Source organism: Peromyscus eremicus, chromosome 18 (assembly GCF_949786415.1).
Source record: "Peromyscus eremicus chromosome 18, PerEre_H2_v1, whole genome shotgun sequence".
Taxonomy (NCBI): Eukaryota; Metazoa; Chordata; class Mammalia; order Rodentia; family Cricetidae; genus Peromyscus; species Peromyscus eremicus.
The window spans coordinates 12,859,233-12,880,817 of NC_081434.1; the positions used below are offsets into that span (position 1 = coordinate 12,859,233).

At 44.1% G+C, this 21,585-nt stretch overlaps 1 protein-coding gene across 1 annotated transcript in view; it reads right to left on the reverse strand.

Annotated features, from left to right (window-relative positions):
• Positions 1–119: 119 nt before the first annotated feature.
• The window catches only part of Ptprb (protein tyrosine phosphatase receptor type B), a 102,785-nt gene continuing 81,319 nt past the window's right edge, over positions 120–21,585 (reverse strand). Inside the window, 15 exon segments of the mRNA XM_059245799.1 lie at positions 120–173; positions 1,499–1,633; positions 3,514–3,590; positions 4,394–4,484; positions 5,059–5,140; positions 5,255–5,272; positions 5,369–5,452; positions 6,300–6,399; positions 8,428–8,458; positions 8,460–8,535; positions 13,478–13,721; positions 16,461–16,610; positions 17,162–17,440; positions 18,688–18,969; positions 20,568–20,831. Of these exon segments, the coding sequence (XP_059101782.1) occupies positions 120–173; positions 1,499–1,633; positions 3,514–3,590; positions 4,394–4,484; positions 5,059–5,140; positions 5,255–5,272; positions 5,369–5,452; positions 6,300–6,399; positions 8,428–8,458; positions 8,460–8,535; positions 13,478–13,721; positions 16,461–16,610; positions 17,162–17,440; positions 18,688–18,969; positions 20,568–20,831 (1,967 nt within the window).

Consider the following 21,585-nt stretch of genomic DNA (forward strand, 5'->3'; position numbering starts at 1 on the left):
GGAGAACAGACAGGAAAAAAATTAAGTCTGGAAACATGGCAGTGAGGTCATCTGGAGTCTCCCTCCTTCAAATCCCTTCCTGAGTTGGAGATCCAGAATCAGCTGCTAAAGCAACTTGATCACTTACTTTCTATTAATCTGTTCATGGCCAGTGACAAAGCTGGGTTGTTGTTCTAAGGGATAGCAAGAGACTGTCCCCCAAAGCAAGTCCCAATCCCCACCTTTAGATTCATTCACCTTTGGGTTTTGTGTTTTTTTCTAAGTGATTTCCTCAGTGTCCTGGTCCCACTGACTGATAAACAATGACTTAAAGATCTCTTGTTCTTGGGCTGGGGCCATAGCTCACTGACAGAGAGGTCTTGCATATCAGGCACAAGGCCTAGGATTCTATCCCCAAGAACTTCAAAGAAAAGGGAAAAGTGTTCTCTCTGAAGAAAGACCTACCCAAGCAGAGGACGGCGTTGTCTTCCTGGCCCTGTTTGGTCACATTTTTTTTAAATCATTTTCTTTACCTGGGCCATGTGCCCAAGAGATCTCTGAGAACTTAGAACTTTCAGCTAAACTTGTATTTGTATGCACAAAGAGATAAGGAAGGAGATTCTGAGTATTTGTTTTTATATTATGTTTTGTGGAACATACTAATTAAAATTGATATATTTTTTAAGATGCACATTCCTTGACAATAAATATATATCTGTATTTCTGTGTGTAGACTTGGGTATCAAATACGGTGAATATCGCTTTTATTTTAGTGTGTATGGTGAGGCAGGCAGATAGAACTACATATGTGTATTGAATTTCTGTTTCCATGGATATGGACATATTCTAGCCATTTCATCAATATTTGTAGTTACATATATCATATAAATATTATCTAATAAGGGTAGTCTTGCAGAGCAAGACAAGGGTCCTATGCTAACCAGGATGATGGAACATAGTCTGGAAATCCACCATACACATATTAAGCTCTTTATATTTAGTCTCTCTTTTAATCCTAAAACTAGCCAGATAATATAGAAGATTATAAACGGGGATTATAAATATAAGAGGTTTTAATAGATAGCTATTAATAGATAGATCGGTTTTTCAGATAGATATTTTACTTTGTGTCTGCCATACAGCCTAAAATACTTCTCTCCTGAGAGCCCCCTCGACTCTGGTAGGATCTCTCCCCAGCCCCCTCGACTCTGGTAGGATCTCTCCCCTACCCATACTCTGAAGAACAGAGCATACATGGGGTCAGGCATGCTTCCCACTCATGTTTACTTCCGACTATCCCAGGCTTCATATGCAAACAGCTTTGAACGAAATGTCTGACCATGAATTTAAAAAAGGATCCAGATTGTTTTATAATCAAGTGGCTTAATTCCCTAACAGCTTTCTCCCAGGGTCTCTTCTTGGTTCTGTGGGTGTAACTTTGGATGGGGAGGGAGGATAGGATTCCATCAAAACAACAGCAGAAACCAAAGCCAGGGAGGCAGGAAGACTGTTTACTCACTCGGCCTTTCTCAACACACTGGGTCACCATGACGATGTTGTGAACGTTTTGTTCCCACGCCATTTTCCAGAAGTCATCCTTGGTGCCAGGAAGCGGTCCCTGCGTGGCGATATATTCTCTTCTGAAGTTGTTACCCTGTGATGAGTTTACAATACGGAGAGTCAGAAACAATGGGCTCTTCAGAACTGTAAACAAAGAGTAAGCTCACAGATTAGAAGGTATAGAGGTCTCTGCCAGGCCCCTGGAGCAGAGAGTAAGATATGAACACAAGTGTCAAGGCTGGGGAGGAGGAAGGACAAACGCGAGGACATGGGGCCACTGTTTAAAGTCACATCCTCTTTATCAGCTGGGTCTATTGTAAAGGCAAATGGAGGAGGATTCCAGCCACAATATAGAAAACAATTTTACTCTTCTTTGTGTGTGCTTGTGTGCCTTTATGAGTATTTGCATATCTATGAATGCCCATGTGTGTGTCTGTGTGTACCTTTGTGTGTGTGTGTATGTCTATATGTACCTGTGTTTGTGTGTGCCTTTATGTGTTTTGTGTATCTATGTGTGCCCATGTGTGTGTCTTTGTGTATGTGTCTGTGTGTGCTTTTATGTGTTTGGGTGTACCTGTGTGTGTCTGTGTGTCTTTGTGTGTATATTTAGTGTTTGTGTGTGTGTGTGTGTGTGTGTGTGTGTGTGTGTGTAAACTGAAAAGGATTGACTTTAGTCTTTTTGGATAATTGACATCGCAATAATTCAGAAAGAGATACCATGCAAAGGAAGCTTAATGGAAAATGAGCCACTGATGCCCTGAACCACTACCAGATAGTGTACAGCGGGTCTGGACGTACACAGATCTGACTTAATCCTAACCATGGTGACCTGGATATCTCCACTAATTCTTTCTTCACTTCAGCACTACAGAATTAATTTTAAGTCTTAGTGGAGGCTCATTTCTCATTGCCTTTGCTCAAGATCTCTATATTACATCGGCTCTGCCATCCACAACCCAGCCACCCACACACTGCTTCTCAGCTGGCTAATCTTTATTTATCCTTAGCACCTTGTCTGTCTGACTGAAGTCATCTCTCATCGTTCTATCGGGTGTGACATTCTCCTTCTTCAGATTCTGTGGTAACCTCTAGCCTCTTGCTACTCATTGTGGTCCTCGGGCTGGTGGGGAATGGGATCACACAGGGGTTTGTTAGAAATGCGAAATACCAGGCTCTCCCTATCTCTGCTAGATAGAACGGATGATGTTGAAGTGTGAGTGACGCTGTTTGTTCACATAGGAGACACTGCTCTGGTGTGGTAAATATGACACGGCTCTATGACTCTTCAAGGTCTTAGCTCTTCAGTAGTTCTCTTAGAGACACAATCCCTTTATATAGCTCAGTGTTTAGATTATAGTTATCACTTAATTGGTTAGCATGTATTGAATGTATAGACGATAGTTCGAGGTATTTTCCTGATGTTTTGGAGAAGGAAGTAGGGGCTCAGTGAGGCAGCAGAACTCATTGCTGTGTCATGAAGCCAGTCAGGGACAAAAGCGGAATTCAGATCTGGGATTTTTTTTTTTTTGACCTTTAAAGATTCTTTCCCTGTGCTGTATGTGGGAGGTTGGCAAGATGCAAGCCAGTATCAGATCCCAGAAGTTAACACAACTTTCAAGTGTGTGTGTGGTTTCCAAAAGTCCAAGTAACAAGAGGTTGGCCCTTTTGGCATGGCAGCCTTAGCCGTTAGGGGGCATCTCCCTTAAGCAGCTCTAACCTGACCTATCTCAGGGTCCCAGAAAGAAAACAGTCTTTGAACACTAGACCTGGGGTCGTGAGAATTGCACCTGTGAAAAAAAGGGCTCAGCTATGATGGAAGCCAACAGCCTGTATTTTATGGCAACCGGACACGGTCTTTTAAATCTTGCAAGTGTTTCTAGACAGAACCGTGGGGCAGCTCAGAAGGTGTGGCATGTCCTACGTGATTGCCATTAAAGCTTCATCCTGGGCACCGTAACCTGGGCATTCACTTACGGGGATGTAACTGGCATTGATGTAGTCAGAGCATGGGTCATCATCCACATTGGACAGCTTCACTCTTGAGGTATCATCTGGAAGGAGATACATTGGAAGATTTGCTGCAGTGTCTACACGGAATGGTATTCCCATGTAGGCAATGTGGTATTAGATTGCCTTACCTCTGATCCCAGCAGCCTCAAGAATAGTGTTCTATCTCTGTTTAATAGTTGGGACTTTGAGAGGGTAACTACCTCGGGTCATGTGACATAAGTGCCACATAAACAATGGATGCAGGAGACAATGGGAAGTCCCATCTATGGTTTCCTTTGCAACATTCCAACATTCGCTCAATGCAGCTGTCCCCTCTCTTTCACTTCTGGATTGAATACTAGCCAGAAAACCCACCTTCAATTGCTTTACCTAACAGGGCAGGCGGCTTTTCTGAAAAATTGCAGACTAGAGACTGTGAAGTGAACCCAAGTGAGTCAGTCAGAGCCCCGCTCTTAACTTTGGTCATGCTCTGAGCCTCCCAGGAGAAACAGTAAGAACAGCAAAGGGAAATGCCAACTGGTCCTCTCAGAACCAGAATTTAAATGGCCGTTAACCCTTGTGAGAGAAGGGGAGGAACATTTGAAACATTCTTTATGAAAATCATTTGGAGCCCAAGAGCACACCTATCCAGCTATTCTACACACACACACACACACACACACACACACACACCACACATACACACACACACACACATACACACACACACACACACACACCACACATACACACACACACACACACCACATACACACACACACACACACACACACACACACACACACACACACACACACACGTGGTTTTTATGTGATAGCCCCACAAGTTCCAACACAAAACTTACAGGGCAATATGTTGTTATATCGATTTTTCCCTCTGTTCTCAGGCAAGAGAGCAATGTCACATGGCTGGTTTCGACCCACATCTTTTAAGTCCTGTTAGGTTTTAAAAAAAAAAAGTTTGCAACTGGAGAATACAAAATAAAATAAGGCAGCCCAGACAGCCCTTGAGAGACATAATAACGTAAAGACATGCACTTGAGCTACAGTTCACGGAACACCTGGCATTCCAGAGGTGTGGGCTCTGATCCTTTCCACAGCCCCACATGGGAGGTGCCCCTAATACCATCCTACAGAGGAGGCTTAAAGGTGATAAATACCACACTCCAGCATACACACAAGGCAAAACTGAGAACCGTGTTCAAAGCCTGGGGACTCTTTTTCCAAACTACGTTGTTTCCCAGACAGGCAAATGTCCAGGCTGAGTAACTGACAGCATTGCATTGAAACTTGTTCACTCTTTCCCAGTGAGCCAGAAAGTCCTTGGTTTGCTGTGTGCTTCGAGCTCAAACTGCCCTCTGAGAATAGGTGGAACGCTGTTCAGAGAGCAGCCTCAGACACAAGGAGTGCTCTGCTGAGACCGTCAGCACCCTAACCATGACTTCATAGTAACATTCAAGAGGGAATTCTACAGACCGGGTGCAAAGGCTTCCCTGGGCCCGCGTGGTACCTCATATTCCTTGGATAGAAGGTAGTTGGAGTCCGCCTGCAGCTTCATGAAATGCCCTTCAAACTGATTTATCTTTATGGGGCTGCAATTAGAAACAAAAGGAAAGGAAAAGAAAGTTACTGAAGAAACAGGGAACGTGCTATCGCCAGCCTGAGTTGTGTTTCAAAAGCAGATTCATTAATACGTTTTCTCTTACCAAGAAGTTTTCCGGTTGCTGTGAGACAGACAAAAAAGAAAGAAGGACCTTGTTAGCAAATCTCGCAGAATACCATCTTTCAGTAAACCGAGCAAAGGAGACTTTGGCACTTACCCTTTCTGGCCCAGATTCAAATGGACAGACAAAGGCCGATCCCTGTGAATGCTCAGGCGGGCAGATGGCCTTTCCCGGCCATGGCTAAAACATAGGACACAGATTTCTTTATTCTAATTATGTTACTTGGCTTGTACAAGGCGCTCCCCTCCCCCCGTTTATGGTAAGGCTGTGCACACTTGTGCAAATGTGGAATTTTCAGATTCCATGGAAGCCTGTCCTCAGCCAACATCTCTTTGGGGGAGGAAGAAGAGACGGAACAACATAAAGTCATCCTGCCCACTCAGGAACACATCTCCAGGATAACTGAAAGATTTGTCTCCTGACGTTTGGCTACAGGTCATAATTGCTTCCCACACTCAATAAAACTTTCCTTAAGAAAGTCCCCTAAAGCAGAAAACCTCGGATGCCAGATACAGCTGCAAGGGAGAAGACAAAATGGAAAAAAAAAAAACAAAAAACAAAAAACCAGTGGCAGAAGAGGACCCGGTACTGGAAAGCACAGGCTGGCTTTCTCATTTGTTTAGCTCTTTCTGAAATTAGGGTGGCTGGTAAACCCCAAGATTCTCATGCCAGTCATACTTTTTAGGGTATTTCAGAAAAGCACGCAGGCATACAGTTTGGAAAAGTCTGTCTTCATGAGGATATGCACCTCAACTGTTTTGCCTGTGCAGAAGGATTTTTTTCCATAGGCAAAGAGATCTACTGATGGCATCTCATTTGTTGGTGAGGGCCCAGTTCATCAATGTAGGAAACCTGGAGAGCCGTGAGTCATGGATTCAGAGTTTGACTCTTGGTTTTACTGAGGAAACTACAGTGATTCAACCTGGAGAAACAAAACTATTTTCCCCCTTTCAGGCTAAAGGACATTTTTCGTAGCATCTCTGCATTTGTGAACCTCATCACTAAAGGCATTTTACTTTGTACTCACGTGACTTTCTGTCTGCAGATGAAGAAGGCCACAAGGGCCACCAGCATGCCAATTAGAAACAGGCCAGCACTCACACCTTCGATGACCCCGAACAAGGGCTCTGTGATCACCCAGATGGAAATAACAAATGAAAGGAGAGAAAATTAGTGGTAAGGAACCAATCTGACAGCTAGGAAAGCTAAGTACCACTGCTATTCGTGCCCTTCAAGATGCCCACAGTGAGGTATTGACTATTCAAAGGCCATGAGCAGGCAGCTGAGGTGAAAGAGCTACCTACATCCTGTTATAGGCAGGTTGGCTCCAGAGTAAAAGTGTATCAACTTTGGGAGTTGATGATGTATAGCTCCCCCCCCCCCACTTCTTTTATTGACTCTTTGTAGATTTCAAATACTGAATCCCAATCCCACTCACCTCCCCATCCCCTTGCATCTGCCCTCTGCCCTTGCAACCTCCCCTCTCAATATAAAACAAAATTTAAAAGAAAAGCCAAAACCGGAGGAGGAGGAGGAGGATAAGGAGGAGGAGGGGGAGGAAGAGGAAAAAGAAGAAGAGGAGGAGGAAGAGGAAGAAGAGGAAGAAGAAGGAGGAGGAGGAGGAGGAGGAGGAGGAGGAGGAGGAGGAAGAAGAAGAAGAAGAAGAAGAAGAAGAAGAAGAAGAAGAAGAAGAAGAAGAAGAAGAAGAAGAAGAAGATGATGATTATTTCATCATGGAAGCTGTGCTGTGTGGCCCAGTGAGTCATAGTTTTTATCCTTTAGTCCATACATCTTTACTTTCAAGTGTTCATTGCTATGTGTCATTTGTATTTTCTTTGAAAAGCCTTCTTATATTGCCTCTTCTGTTTAGTTTTGTGGAGTAGCCCCTTTTGGGAACTGCACTCTTAGACCTTAGATCTGTTTATTTTACATGGATGTACATTACTCATCAAATCAACAGAGTAGTTTTCCTTTTAATGTGTTTATGATTCTGCTTTGAATATTTGCTTAGCATCTTCTTTTACTGAACTACATAAATTTTTCTCTTGCATAACAATAGTTCAAATCAGAAAGAATCATGTTTGCAAAGGTCTCTACTCAACAGTAAATTACAGCCAGACACATCCAAATCCTCTTAGCTAGCTTCTGATCCTTCTTTGGCCTGAGAGGAAGGAGGTTATCCTCGGATTTGCTGGAAACAGACAGGAAGGTCTGTGAGGTTGGGCCATCCTTTATCACGCAGCAGGAGAGACCAAAACCATGTCCTCAGACCAAAAGGCTGAGCACTGCAGCACACCGGACAAGGGAAGCTCGGATGTGATGGCATCAAAGAACAAAGGGACGGGAGCCATGAAACTATCATCACAAGCGCCTTTACCTACTGAGGCCTTTCACTAGCCCAAGATTTTAAATAATGTAAAAGAAAACATAAAAAAGGAAGACAAAAATCACCTTTTGCTTCTCTATGTTTGGATATCATAATTAATACTTAGTGTTTTTCTTCCCCACTTCTTTGACATGGACACTTGTCCCTAGTGTTTAAGGGTGATTGCTTCCATGACCCCCCTGCCTAAATGGTGGTGTATCATTTGCACATAACCTGCACACCCTCTGTTTGCCATAGGACACCTCTGGATTAACGGACAGTGCCTATACACTGTGAATGCTGTGGCAGCAGTTGGTCGACTATATTGTTTGGAGAACAATGGCATGGAAAGAAAGGTTATTTATAATTAACACAAACACATATTTGTTTCTTGAATTTATTTTCCTGATACACAGTATTGGACCTGTGGATACAGAGAACCAGCTCCATATGCATGGTTTCTGTCCCACCTACAACAGAGAGCCCTTTGTACCAATTTATAGTTTTACCCATGTAAGCTCTTAATATTGGTGTTTTTCATTCACTTAAAAATTCATTTTTAGGGGAAAAACATCATGTACTTCCACCTTCTTTTAAAGATTAATCTCCCTCCAGTCTGTTCTGTAGACCTGGTGTAATCCCTCTGATCCACATCAATCCGCGGTCACGTGGAGATTAAAATCCAAGGGAAAATAAATACCCAGTCACTATCAGCAAGTCACCATCCTTCCCCACTAAAGGCTCTTGTAGATGACTGGAGAAGGCACAGGTGGATGGAAAGGAGCCTTACCTGACTTAGTGGTGATGGGCAAAGAGAAAAAATGTATCTGAGTAGAGAGGCTTTGTGAACTCTTTCAAGTCCTCATCAAATAGCTGTGTAAAGGCCCGGATGCTGATTCTGAAAGAAAACAAGTTTATTTAAATGCAAACCAGTGACTGGGCAGAGTAGGATGGGCTGAAAGATGAGCTCAAGGGAAAACAGGTGGGTGGCTGGTTGTTACGCACGCAGGGTTAAGATGTATTATGGGACCAGATAGACATGGGTTCATGCAATCATTCACTGATTTGCTCATCAAATACTTATTGAGCCCTTGCAGTGTGCAGGCTACTTTTCTAGGAGCCAGGGATAATAAGAGGAATAAAACAAAATCCCAACCATCCCAGACCCCAAACCCCTAGATGAAATCTGACAGTAAGCCTATAGATACAATGTGTCTGATGATAATGAGTACCATTGGTAAGGAAAGAACATGGAATTCTTAGAAGAGGAAGAAGAAGAAGAAGAAGAAGAAGAAGAAGAAGAAGAAGAAGAAGAAGAAGAAGAAGAAGAAGAAGAAGAAGAAGAAGAAGAAGAAGAAGAAAAAGAAGAAGAAGAAGAAGAAGAAGAAGAAGAAGAAGAAGAGGAGGAGGAGGAGGAGGAGGAGGAGGAGGAGGAGGAGGAGGAGAGAAGAGGAGGAGGAGGAGGAGGAGGAGGAGGAGGAGAGGAGGAAGAGGAGGAGGAGACCGACAACTTCCAGTGTTACTATGGTGATTATCCTTAAGACAGGCAGAGTTCTGACTACATGAGGCTCTTTAATATGTGGTTCTTCCATGTGCTTTGAGAAGTTATACTTCCTCTTACCAAGTATTCTTTGCCAAGCTTATCCTCTACAGGACTGAACCAAATGTATCAGAAAAAAAAAATACAAGCATGCTGAGTTCTAGAAAACAAATGTATATGCTGTGAGTTCTAGAAAGCATATATATATATATATATATATATATATATATATATATATATATATATATGCTGTGAGTTGATGAAGCTATAAGAATGTTGCAACTCTTCAGGATTCATCTTGACTGATCCCTCTGATCATAAACACTCGATGGACACTTTGTGTGCGTGTGTGTGTGTGTGTGTGTGTGTGTGTGTGTGTGTGTGTGTGTGCGCGCGCGCACAAAGTACTTGCCAAACTGTTCTTTGACCAATGGCATGTCTGTGCCCCCTGTTACACTGACCCTTGAAGCTTAGCAAAGAGGGCAAGTAATTCTGTAGAAGGATTTTAAAAGCCATGGAGAGATGCAGGATTAGAAGGATGTAGGGCTAGGGGCTGTCAATGAAGCCGGGGAGAGTAGTTATATAGTGTAACCAACTCTGTGGTTCGCAGGTATGATATAGGGCTGTCTAAGGATTGAGTGGGCGTTATAAGCAAACCAGAGAAGAGTGGAAAGCATCCCAAAGGATCATAAAAAACGAATTTCAAAGAGTCAGAGATGTAGGAGAGCCAGCCACAGGGAACTTGATGGAGTGAGGAGTCAGAGGGCAAACAGTAGGACACGAGCTATTGCAAATGAATGGGAAATTGCAGACAAGACACAAAGAGCTCTGATCTGTCACATCCATGACCCTTCAGGACAACTCTGTGATGATGTGCAGATGGGGAAGGCAAGGACTAGGGCGCTAGGATGCTGCTTACAATGTGATACAGCTAGAAAGTAGCAGAGCTGGAGCTTGAATGGTGTGGCTTTCCCCCTGGGCCTTGGCAGCCACTGTGGATAGGACAAGTGTGTTCCAGGAAATGGGTGGTCCTGGTCCAGACATAATCATCCATAGTTTCTTATTTGCTCTTCTTGTGGAAATGTAGTACTATTGCCCTTTCTTTACACTTTCACCCTCTCTCATCTCAGTTACGGAGTCAATTGTGGCCCAAAACTATTACCTGGAAAGTTCCAGAAATAAACAATTCCTAAGGTTTAAGCTGTATGTCATTCTGAACATCATGATGAAATCTTACTTTGTTCTATTCTGTTCCATCCAGAGAATGAAACACTCTTTTTTTGCAGCGTTTCCACATGTGTGTACAGGTACAGGTGTGTGCAGGTGTGCATGGCCATGTGTGCAGGCCTGTAGGGAGGCCAGAGGACAACCCCAGGAGCTATTTACCTTGTGAGTGTCTGTTGTTCTTGAGATAGTGTCTCTCTTTAGTCTGGGGCTTGCAGATTCAGCTAGGCTATCTGAACCCTAGTGAACCCTAGAAAATATTGCTTATCACCATTTTCTTTCTCAATTTTGGGACCACAAGCATACAACCATTCCACCCAGCTTTTGTATGTAGGTTCTGGGGATCAGTCTTGGGTCCTCCTGCTTGTCTGACAAGGACTTTACCAACAGAGCCATCTACTTAGCCTCCCCCTCACCCCCTGCCACCCCCATATTACTCAGTAGCCAACTGTTAGTTTAGTTTTGTTTTTGTCTTTTAGAGACAGGTTTTATGTACCTAGTTGGAGCTCAGACTTGCTATATAGCCCATGTATGGTGGTTTGAATGAAAACAGCCCCAATAAGCTCATAGGAAGTAGCACTATTAGGAGGTGTGGCCTTATTGGAGTGGGTGTGGCTTTTTTGGAGGAAGTGTGTCACTGGGGGTGGGCTTTAAAGTTTCAAACATTCAAGCCAGGCCCAGTGTCACTCTCTCTTCCTGCTGCCTGAGGATCCAGATGTAGAACTCTTAGCTACCTCTCCAGCACCATGTCTACCTGCATGCCTCCATGCTTCCCACCATGATGACAATGGACTAAACTCCTTAACTGTAAGCCAGACCCAATTAAACATTTTCTTTTATAAGAGTTGCCATAGGGGTGGGGTGGGATGAGGAAGAGTTGCCATGGTCAGGGTGTCTCCTCACAGCGATAAAACCCTAACTAAGACACCAGAGTATCCTCGAATTCTTGATCCCCCTGCCTCTGCCTCTCAAATGTGCTGTGGGATGTATGGCAAATGTGTTGCTAATTAATCAATAAAACACTGATTGGCCGTTGGCTAGGCAAAAAGTATAGGCGGGGCAAGGAGGAGAATAAAGCTGGGAAGTGGAAGGCTGAGTCAGAGAGACACTGCCAGCCACCACGATGAGGAACAGCTTGTGAAGATGCTGGTAAGCCACGAGCCATGTGGCAAGGCATAGATTAATGGAAATGGATTAATTTAAGCTATAGGAACAGTTAGCAAGAAGCCTGCCACGGCCATACAGTTTGAAAGCAACATAAGTCTCTGTGTTTACTTGGTCGGGTCTGAGAGGCTGTGGGACTGGCAGGTGAGAGAGATTTGCCCTGACTGTGGGCCAGGCAGGAAAACTCTAGCTACACAAATGCTAGTATTAAAGGCTTGGTCTACCAAGCCCAGCTTTCTGGAGCCACCTTATTATCAGATGGATTGTCACAATACCCCAGTGCTTATGTTAAAGAAACCTTAACTTTCACTTTATAATGCAGAGTAGTAGTGCTGGGAGTTCATGTATACTGAAGAGAAACTTCCCTTGGTTTAATATGTGAATAGTGTTGACTTAATAAGGAAAAGGATCTTAAGCTGAGGTTAAAGATCTTAGCTGAAAATGAACCTGACATGTGTCATGTCCCGTAGTTGCTAAGGATCACACTGGGACATGGTAAGTGCTTAGTTAAAATGGGAAAGGCTCAAAATCATGGGGCTGAGTCCCAGGCAGACCCTGTAGTTCTTTGGACAGAGAGGAGTACTATACCCCATCATCTTCTATATTTCTAAGTCAATGAACAAGCACAGTCCTAGCCTTTCACTTCTACAGGAGAACAGTTCCCAGAATAATTTTGCTCAAGTTCTTTGAACCCAGATCACCAAGGAACCAAGGACTCTCCTGACTCCTACAGAGACTGAAAGGTCCCAGTTTCTGATCCCATGTGTGTATCTTGCCTCCTCTAATGACTGATCTCCTTTATGAAGAACCATGGGCTTTTTGAAGTATGGATCCCTGGGTTTGTTCATGTTTACCCTGGAGGCCGTAGTCTTGCCTGAGAATTACTTGTGTGGAGTCCCTGTAGTTACATGGAGTTCTGACCCCAAGAAAGCCTTTGTTTTGGGGAAACCATCTGCTTGCCTTTGTTGATGGGCTGGTGGAGGAGACAAAGAACTCTCCTAGGTGTGAAGATATGCTACAATCTCCTTTGGAAACTGGCAGAAAAAAATTCTACTTGGTCTCAGAAGTGGGACTCAAAATATGTAAGAGTCAGTAAGACCTTGCTTGGCACTGATCAACCAGAATGCACACTGGCTCACAGGGAATCTGACTAGCTGCCATGTTGCCTGGATTATCAGACTTGCCACAACACCCAACAGAGAACATCCATCCCCCGAGGAAATAATAAAATTGGATGTATGTAGCCTTATCATCCAAGATAGGAGCTTAGGTTTCCTTTCTCTGGAGGATGCTGATTGGGTGACTCTATTTGCTTTTGGAACCACCATGAAGAATAAGAATGCCACAAATTTCTAGGGTGGGAAGGCCCTTGCTGACTGCAGCTGTGCTTTCTGGGGACCGACAGCAAACAGCTGCTCCATTCATCTGCTACCTTGGAGTGGGGAACAGGTGTTTCTATTCATTCAGGCCTCCCTTCAAGAGTTCTGTCCGGACCAGACCGTAGAGCACTTTCGTGCTTACACACCTTGGACATTAAGTATGATTTCAGTCTCATTCAAAACGTATGATAGAGTTTCATATTGTTTGGGTCTCCCTCAACTCGGCCTATCTGAAGGTTTTCACAACAGTGAGCATCGTAAATTTCTTGACAAATGCTAAAGCAGTTGCACGAGAAAGGATGATTTATTAAAAGCCCCCGGTGTTTCACACAATGCTTTGGAAAACCCTCTTTGCACATTACCTGTGAATGGAGGCAGGAGCCCAACTTTTATAGATTACTCTCTATAACATAGAGCACTCGAGCAGCGTAGGCTATTAATCTACAGGAGTTCATATGCACGGTAGTGCTCAGCTGCCTCAGCACCTCATAACGTAGTACGTCTCTCTAGCAAATGATGGCAATGTATCTAACCTGTAGGCGGTGTGCGGCTTCAGTGGTCCATCACAGAACTTCTGCTGACTGGGATCACATTTGCCGCCAAGGCTGTCCATCTCCGCTCCAAGCTTAATGTTAAAACTCTTAGAACTGCTGTCGGGACTTTCCGCACACTTGCTGGCAAAATAATTGGTCTGGTAGACTCGAATGGAGGCATTGTGTCTGTATTCCAGGTAGGAAGGGAGAGGGTGCTGTTGTTCTGGCTTTAGCTCATCCATACCTGCAGGAGAAAACCCACAGTTAAAGATGTGTGTGTGTGTGTGTGTGTGTGTGTGTGTGTGTGTGTGTGTGTTTATCTTGAGTGCTACATTTCTAAGCTTACATGTTCATTCACTATCTTTGGTTAGCCCACCCCATAATACAGATTTGGCAATCTCAAAACATGCTATTTGAACCTATTGTTTCTAAAATAAGTATAATCATTGTTATAGTTATGCAATACACAATCAGTTTTCTAGACTACCAAATCAATCAATTACATCAAATAATAACGTGTCCCATAGCTCCAGATGCCTGGTGATGCCCCATCAAGAGAGTGAAGCCACTCAGTAATCTCTCTGCCTGGCCAAACTCACTGTAGTTGCAGAAACTCAATGACCTGGGAGACATAGAAGAGATAAGAAAAATCGTGTCCCAAGGCAGAGTAGTTGTCCCCTAGAGGACAACATGCACACCCAGAGACATCTTACTCTTCTGTTATCTTGAGTACAATTTGTTCCTGCCTCAAATTTGTCTGCTCACTCTGAACACTTCCCAGAATACCCTCCTTGTCCACCCAGCCTGCTTGGATGCTGTAAACTAGTTTTGATGTTGCTTGAAGAAAAACAAAAAGCATAATTAATAAGGAAAATATTACAGAGACGGGATTCTATCTCCGATGCCCTTCCAGAAGTGGGTTTATCACAGCACCTAGGACTTTAATAAGATCTGCTCACCTGGAGTATATCTTAGAAATATTTTTTTTTCTGATTTATTGGCATTTTATTTATGCTGTATCTAGGGAAGCAGATTTGAGGGTAGAGAAGGAACTGACCAGGAGAGATTAATTCCAAGAACTGAGTTCCTCCCAATATTATATTCTTAGACCACATTTTAGAAAGGATTCAGACAGAGACTTGGGGGTCCTTTATTCTCTCTTCCTCTTCCCAAGGACCCACTTGAAACCCTGATGCTACCTTTCAAAGGTTCTCTGGGCTCCTCCTTTTATATATCCCTTCTTCCATGCCCTTTAGCCAGGAGAGCCCCCCCCCCCTTTGGAACCAGTGTACTGAAGTCCCAGATGGCAGATGACTTCTTGCATTTGGCTGGTTGTTTGCTCATTAATTCACCTTTTCTGAAATGGAGACCTAATTTTGTTGGCAACAGTTGAAGTGAAAGGGAGTACTGCCTTTAGGATGAGTGTATGTGGATGGACTGTTCTCTTTGGGTACCAAGGGACCATCGCTCAACTCTGTGGACACCAGTAACGGAAATCCACTCGTTTGTGGAGCAGAAGGCTGGCTGCCCTGCCAGTTGTGAGTTTTGGGTCCCTGCCCTAGATACACATGATGTGGAAACACATTATCTTCATTGCTGCCCAACTAAAGTCTGTTCACAGCTCACAAATTCATCTCCAGTTCCACAGGGTGTGAGGAAATCAGGAATGTGCCAGTGACCCTCAAAATTATTTAATTAATTATGCATAACCAATTTCATACAATTAAATAGAATGTAAAACCACACAGACTGTGAAATACCCAGTGAAACTAAAATACCATTTAGTCTGGAAACTGTTCCAGTGTTGTCCTGTTTAAGAATTCCCCTTTACCCATAAATGGCTCAAAGGTTGTCAGAGACAATTAGGGAAATTCATGTATAGCACCTTGAATAATTTTGAGAAAAATAAGGAAGGTGAAATGGACTAATGTCACCATGCACACTGGGACACTCTACTTTGGGAGAGTCAACACTTAGGACCTGAACAGTAAATGGATACTTGAACACATGTACCCCCGATACGGCACCCACACAGGCAATTTGACAGAATGTGTTATAATAAACTCTAAAGGTTACAGTTCAGTTGTGTATAATGATAGCTATTGTATAGCATTTATCCAGTCTGTGGAAACTGGGTACTCCCTGCATATGCTACAAAACTAGATATTGACATACTGTCAAAAATTAAAAGCTGGGTGTGGTAATATGTCTGTAATCCAAGCAGTGGGGAAACTGAGGCAGGAGACTCATGAATTTGAGGTCAGCTTGGACTACAAAGTGGAGGGTAAGACCAGACTGGACTGCATAAAAAAATCCTGTCACCAAAAACAAGCAGCAGTAAGATCAAGCAAACAAAATTCAGTAAAGGAGGTGGCACTTCAAATATATCTTTTCTCGCTTGCAAGCTTTTGGGAATTTTTGTGAATGGATGCATAGTTTGGGAGTATGTGGCCGTTAGAGGCGTTTGAGACAGAGAGAGATAAAGAGTTGAGATGTGCTGCTATATAATGGAAGATTTAAAAAAATAGGAATAAACAAGATTGCTGGGTAGCTAAGAGGATATTCAAGCATGTCCAACAGTGCTTGAGAAGTAGTAAGGGCTCTAAAAATGATCTTTACTTTTTTTTTTTTTTTTTAAGATAGATCCTGCTACATAGTTATAAGGGTGGTCTTGAACTCATAGTAGTCCTCCTGTCTCAGCTTCTTGAGTGCTGAGCTTGTAAGTATGGGCAACTCTGTTCAGCTCACTGGTTGTTGTTATTGTTACTGTTACCATGCTCCACTCATTATGCCTAAAGATAACAGGGTTCATTGCCCAAGGAGTCTCCGGGCAGCTTTACTTGTATCTCCCTGTTTTACTTTAGATACAAGCTTTACTTGTATCTACTCTTCAAACGTCGTCATTGAAGGAGCCCCCCCCCCCCCACGCGACCTCCAAGAAGGCGATGCTGTGTGGTTGGTTCATGAATTCGTCCTGGCTTACCGTCAGCCTCTCTCACCACCACCGCGAAGTACTTCACAGCTCCGTTGGTGTCGCTGAACCAGCTGCAGTTGACCGTGAAGTTGATGGAAGACTTGCTGATCAGCACATCCTTCTCGTTCACACGAATGTGCGGAGGTGGTGGGGGAGGGCCTGAAAAAGCGGTGGGGAGGGCGTCAAGAAGGGTCACCACGGGGCTGCTTTCACCTCCTGAACAGGTCAGGGAGGTGAAGGTCTGCAGTCGCCCCAGCCTGTGTGATTACAGTGTGATTACAGCCTCCGTGAAGAAACTCTCCTCCTCCCCTGAACAGAAGTAGGCAGAGAAAACCATTTGCGGTGGCACATGAAGCTTTAATGAAAGAGGCGGCTCCCCTGCAGGAGTTCCTCAAGTTGTAGCACCAAATTGTTTAAAAGCCCCACTCGTTGTTATGGACTAACTAGATCAGGCAAGGTGAGATGCTTGAATCCCAACTTGTTCGGGCACTTTCCTTATTGACGTGTTTGCTATTGGAGAACTTCACCCAGACAAATGTCTCCATTTTCCTGGAGTCATTTGATCCTCTTCTCCAAGTAATAAGGACACAGGGCTGTGTACATGTGGACTGTGTGCAAGAGAGCAGGAGTGCCAGAAATGACCGAGAGAGATGTGAAGTCCTCTCCCGGGTGCGGCAGGAGGTCCCGCGCAGACCTCTGGGAACACTTACGGTCTATCATAGTGATGGTGCTGTCTTCAACCACGTCACTGGTCACACCGGCTGACTGCACCTTGATGGACACCAGGTACCTCTTATGAGGCACTAGCATCATGATGTTGAGGAGAGATTTTTCTTTCTCCAGCTTTCTGGAAAACTCGATTTCTTGGGTATCCATTTTCCGGCACTCAACGCTGTAACCATCGAAGTCCGAGTCAGGTGGTACCCAAGAGCAAGCGATGGCTGTCGAGTTCTGGGGGCGGCAATGCAGGTTTTGTATCTTGTCTGGCTCTGGAGGCGCAAAGGGGAAAAGACAGAGCTCAGGAGTGTGGGAGAATCATTTCCTCAAGCACTCTTGGAGGGAACTATCTCTGAGATGTACACACACAGTGCCCAGAATTTATTGAATTGCTTTTTGGGGAACATATTTCTGAGGATCTTCAAGGAAAATTTCTGGCTGCTGGACTGCACTTTGAAAAAAAAAGTTTAAAGTGGGTGGTGGTGCCACACGCCTTTAATCCCAGCATCCAGGAGGCAGAGGCGGTCAGATCTCTGAGTTCAAGGCCAGCCTGGTCTACAGAGAGAGTTCCAGGACAGCCAGGGCTACTCAGAGGAACCCTGCCTTGAAACACAATACAACAAAACAAACAAACAAAAACGTTTAAAGTCAAAATGGGGCCAGTGAGATGGCTCAGCAGGTAAAGGGGCTTGCCACCAAGCCTGATGGCCTGAGTTCAATCCCTGGAATCTACATGATTATAAGGAGACAACTGACTTCCACAAGTTGTCCTCTGACCTCCACATCCATGTGTGCTGTGGCATGCACACACATGCATACTCATGAGAGCATATACACAAAAAAATAAATAAACATACATGCAAAAGAAATAGTTGGAAATGTCACTAAGGGCGTGGCTGGGTGACTTAGCACTTGCCTGGCATGTGTGAGGCCAAGGGTTCTATCCTCAACACTACAAACCCAAATGAAAACAACACAACAATAAAAGCCCCACAAAAACGAAGAAGAAAATTACTAGTACGGTTGGAAAAAGATGCCCGCGAGCACACTGAAAATGGCTGGTTGGAAGCTGAGGCAGGGTAGCTTAGAGATGAAAGGGGAACTTTCCAGCCTGAGTACAAAGTCTACTTACCAACACTTCTAGACAAATGACAAATGACTTCCCACCTCTACCAACCACCTGTACAAGACTCTCTACTTCCTATAGTTATTGTAATGATTTAATGTAGAAGCATGTACAGCCATCTAGAACACTGGCTGGCAGAGTCATTACTCAATAAACATGACCTCTGCTGAAGAGGAGGCTGGGAAATAACTGTAGTGACTCATGATCCTCCATGTACCGACTTCCATCTCCATCCTCCAATCTTGCCTACAGAAACCTAGAAGGACTCTGTCCATCTACTCTCTACCAAGTCCAGCCGTCTTGAGTAAGATTATGGATTTAACCCAAGCCCCATTGGAGTAAGATGATCCTCTCATCCCATCCAGAAGCCAAGAGCAGCAAAACAAGCCGTACTCGTCCTCACAGAGCCAGAGATTGGTTTGCTGTATGTTTTCCAGGAATCTCCACTGACAGTCTTGACGCTGAACTGATAGGCTCTCCCTGGGCGAAGCCCATACACAATGCGTCCTTCTGATTTTCTGTTGCTGTAGGGGTTGAAGACAGTAAGTGCATCTCGGGGGAGCCACTGCAGCTCAAAGTCACTGTAGTCTGTCCAGTCTGGGGGCCCCTTCCAGGTGATGGCCAAGGAAGTGTTTGCAACATCAGCAAATGACAAAAGACTGGGGGGACTTGGGGCTATACATAAAATAAAATGGAAAATCACATAATCAAATTTGTGACGTAACATATAGTTTCAGAGCATTGAGTGACGTAAGAGCTACTATGATGTACAGAGAGATACCACGATCACAATAGATGTAGAAGCTTTCTTTTACAGTAGTTATCATGCATAAGGGACTATCTAGCATTTTGGGCCTTTTCTTTAAATATTTATAACCATAGTTTCCTTAACAGGGTGCTACAGAGCGTGAATGTACCCTGAGTGGGTTATGTGTGTAGGAAAGTACTCCACCAGATTTGGAAGCAAAGGGCTGGGATTCAGTTTTATTGTGTCCAGTTTTAAATAGTCTTGTAGACTGACTCTCTGGTGGTTTGCAAGAAAATGTCCCCCAAAGGGAGCGGCACTGTTTTGGAGTAGGTGTGGCCTTGTTGGAGGAAGTGTGTCACTAAGGTCTCTTTTGCTCAAGCTTCCCTTGGTGTTATATTGAGACCACTTCCTGTTGCCTGCAAGATGTAGGACTCTCAGCTACTATTCCAGCACCGTGTCTGCCTGAATGCTACTATGTTCCACCATGACGACAATGGACTGAACCTCTGAACTGTAAGTGAGCTACCCAATTAAAAAAAAAATTTATAAGCATTGCTGTGGTCGTGGTCTCTTCATAGCAATAGAAACACCAACTCAGACGGATTCCAAGGCACCCACCTTGTGTGCACCCAAGGCATAACAGTATATAGGAGAGACTAGTCCATAGTGATGATGTGTATCATTATCCTCATTTTTCAGATATGAAAACTGAGGGTGAGATGCTCAGTGATCTACCTTGCTTCATGCAGGTAAGTAGTGACTGTCCAAAACTAAGAACCTTGTGCTTTTTATACAAAGCAGAGATGGGTTTTATCTTATCATTGTGTGTATGTGTGTGTCCATTGTGTGCAGATATATGTGTATGCCCGTGTATGTGTGTGTCCATTATGTGTATGCCCATGTGTATGTGTGTGTGTTCATTGTGTGCAGACATATGTGTATCCCTGTGCTTGTGTGTGTGTGTGTCCATTATGTGTATGCCCATGTGTATGTGTGTGTGTTCATTGTGTGCAGACATATGTGTATCCCTGTGCTTGTGTGTGTGTGTGTCCATTATGTGCAGACATATGTGTATGCCCGTGTGTGTGTGTGTGTGTGTGTGTGTGTGTGTGTGTGTGTGAAACAGAGAGAGAGAGGGGAGAGAGAGAGAGAGAGCATGTGAGCATGCATACATCTCATAGTGCATGTGTAAATGTGTAAAGGTCAGAGGACAATGTTGAATGTTAGTCTTGGCACTTTATCTCGACTGAGGCAGGGTCTCTTTGTTGTCCGCCCCTGTATATGCCAGGGTGTCTGGCTCACAAGCTTCCTGTGTCCCCACCTCCCACCTTGCCTGAGGAGGGTCCTAGGATTACAGACATACGCTCTCATGCTCCACTTTACTTGGGTTCTGGGTATTCAAACTTAGTCCTGATGCTTGAGCAGCAAGTTCTTGACCCCCTGAGGAGCCATCTTATCATTAAAATCATAGTCAAAATACATCTTTAGAAGTCACTCCTCCCCAGCGCTTGGCTAGGCTTCTTACCTGTCCTGCCCTCCCCTGTGACTTTATTGCTGAGGTCCCCACTGTGAGTCACCACACACAGCATGTATTTCCTTCCAGGAATGAGACCTTGAAAGCGCCACTCTGTCAGGCCCTTATCTTTCCAGTTTTCCTTCTTTGTGCCATTGGGATTGTAGAGAATCAGCTCGTAGAAGTCAAAGTCCCCAGAGGCTGGACTCCAGCTGAACCAAAGGCTGTCTGTCATGTTCCGATTGGATCCTTTGAGATGGTTCACGGCAGCTGGGACTGAAAGGAGACAAAACCTTGCACTGAGAATGGAAATCATGGTGCTAAACTGTGTTGATCCACAGGTAAGAATCTGGACTGTGCTGGGCACATGGTTTAGTCCCGTGCACTGTGGACTCAGTTCATGCTGATGGACCAGACTGCTCATGTTGAGGCTCGTGTGGGGTAAAAATGGGTACAAATTAAACTGAATCAAAGCAGGTGGAAATTCTTCCTGTTGGTCATATGCACCCTGATAAACAGGTCCAGTGAAATATTCACGACTGATTAATACCAGGTGGCAATGTACCAGTTACCTTCCAAAAGACCCAGGAAATGGTTCCAGCTTCTCCTAGCCCCACCCACCTCTCTGGCAGCTACCATCCCATAATCACCCTCTGAGTTCCTTTACTGTCCCATCTGCCTTTAGGTTCTCAGTTACATCATTTTCTTTCTTGTCAAAGTCTGTATGGGCACAACCTCAGTTTAGAAAAAGAAGTGGTCAGAGTCATTTCTGCTAATATATAAATAAGTTGCAATGCTATGTACTCCATAGTTTTTGTTTTTTAAAGCTGGTATTGTTTGGATAATGGTGATTTGTTGGATATTCCTTTTCCCCCTCTCTAATGTGGAATCTTATTATGTAGCTCAAATGCTCAAACTCACAAATGCTCCCTCCTCAGCCTCCTGAGTGATGGGATTGAAGGCATGCACCACCATGCCTATGTACATCTTCCATTATCTGCTTATTAACATGTCAGGTCCTCCTGAAACA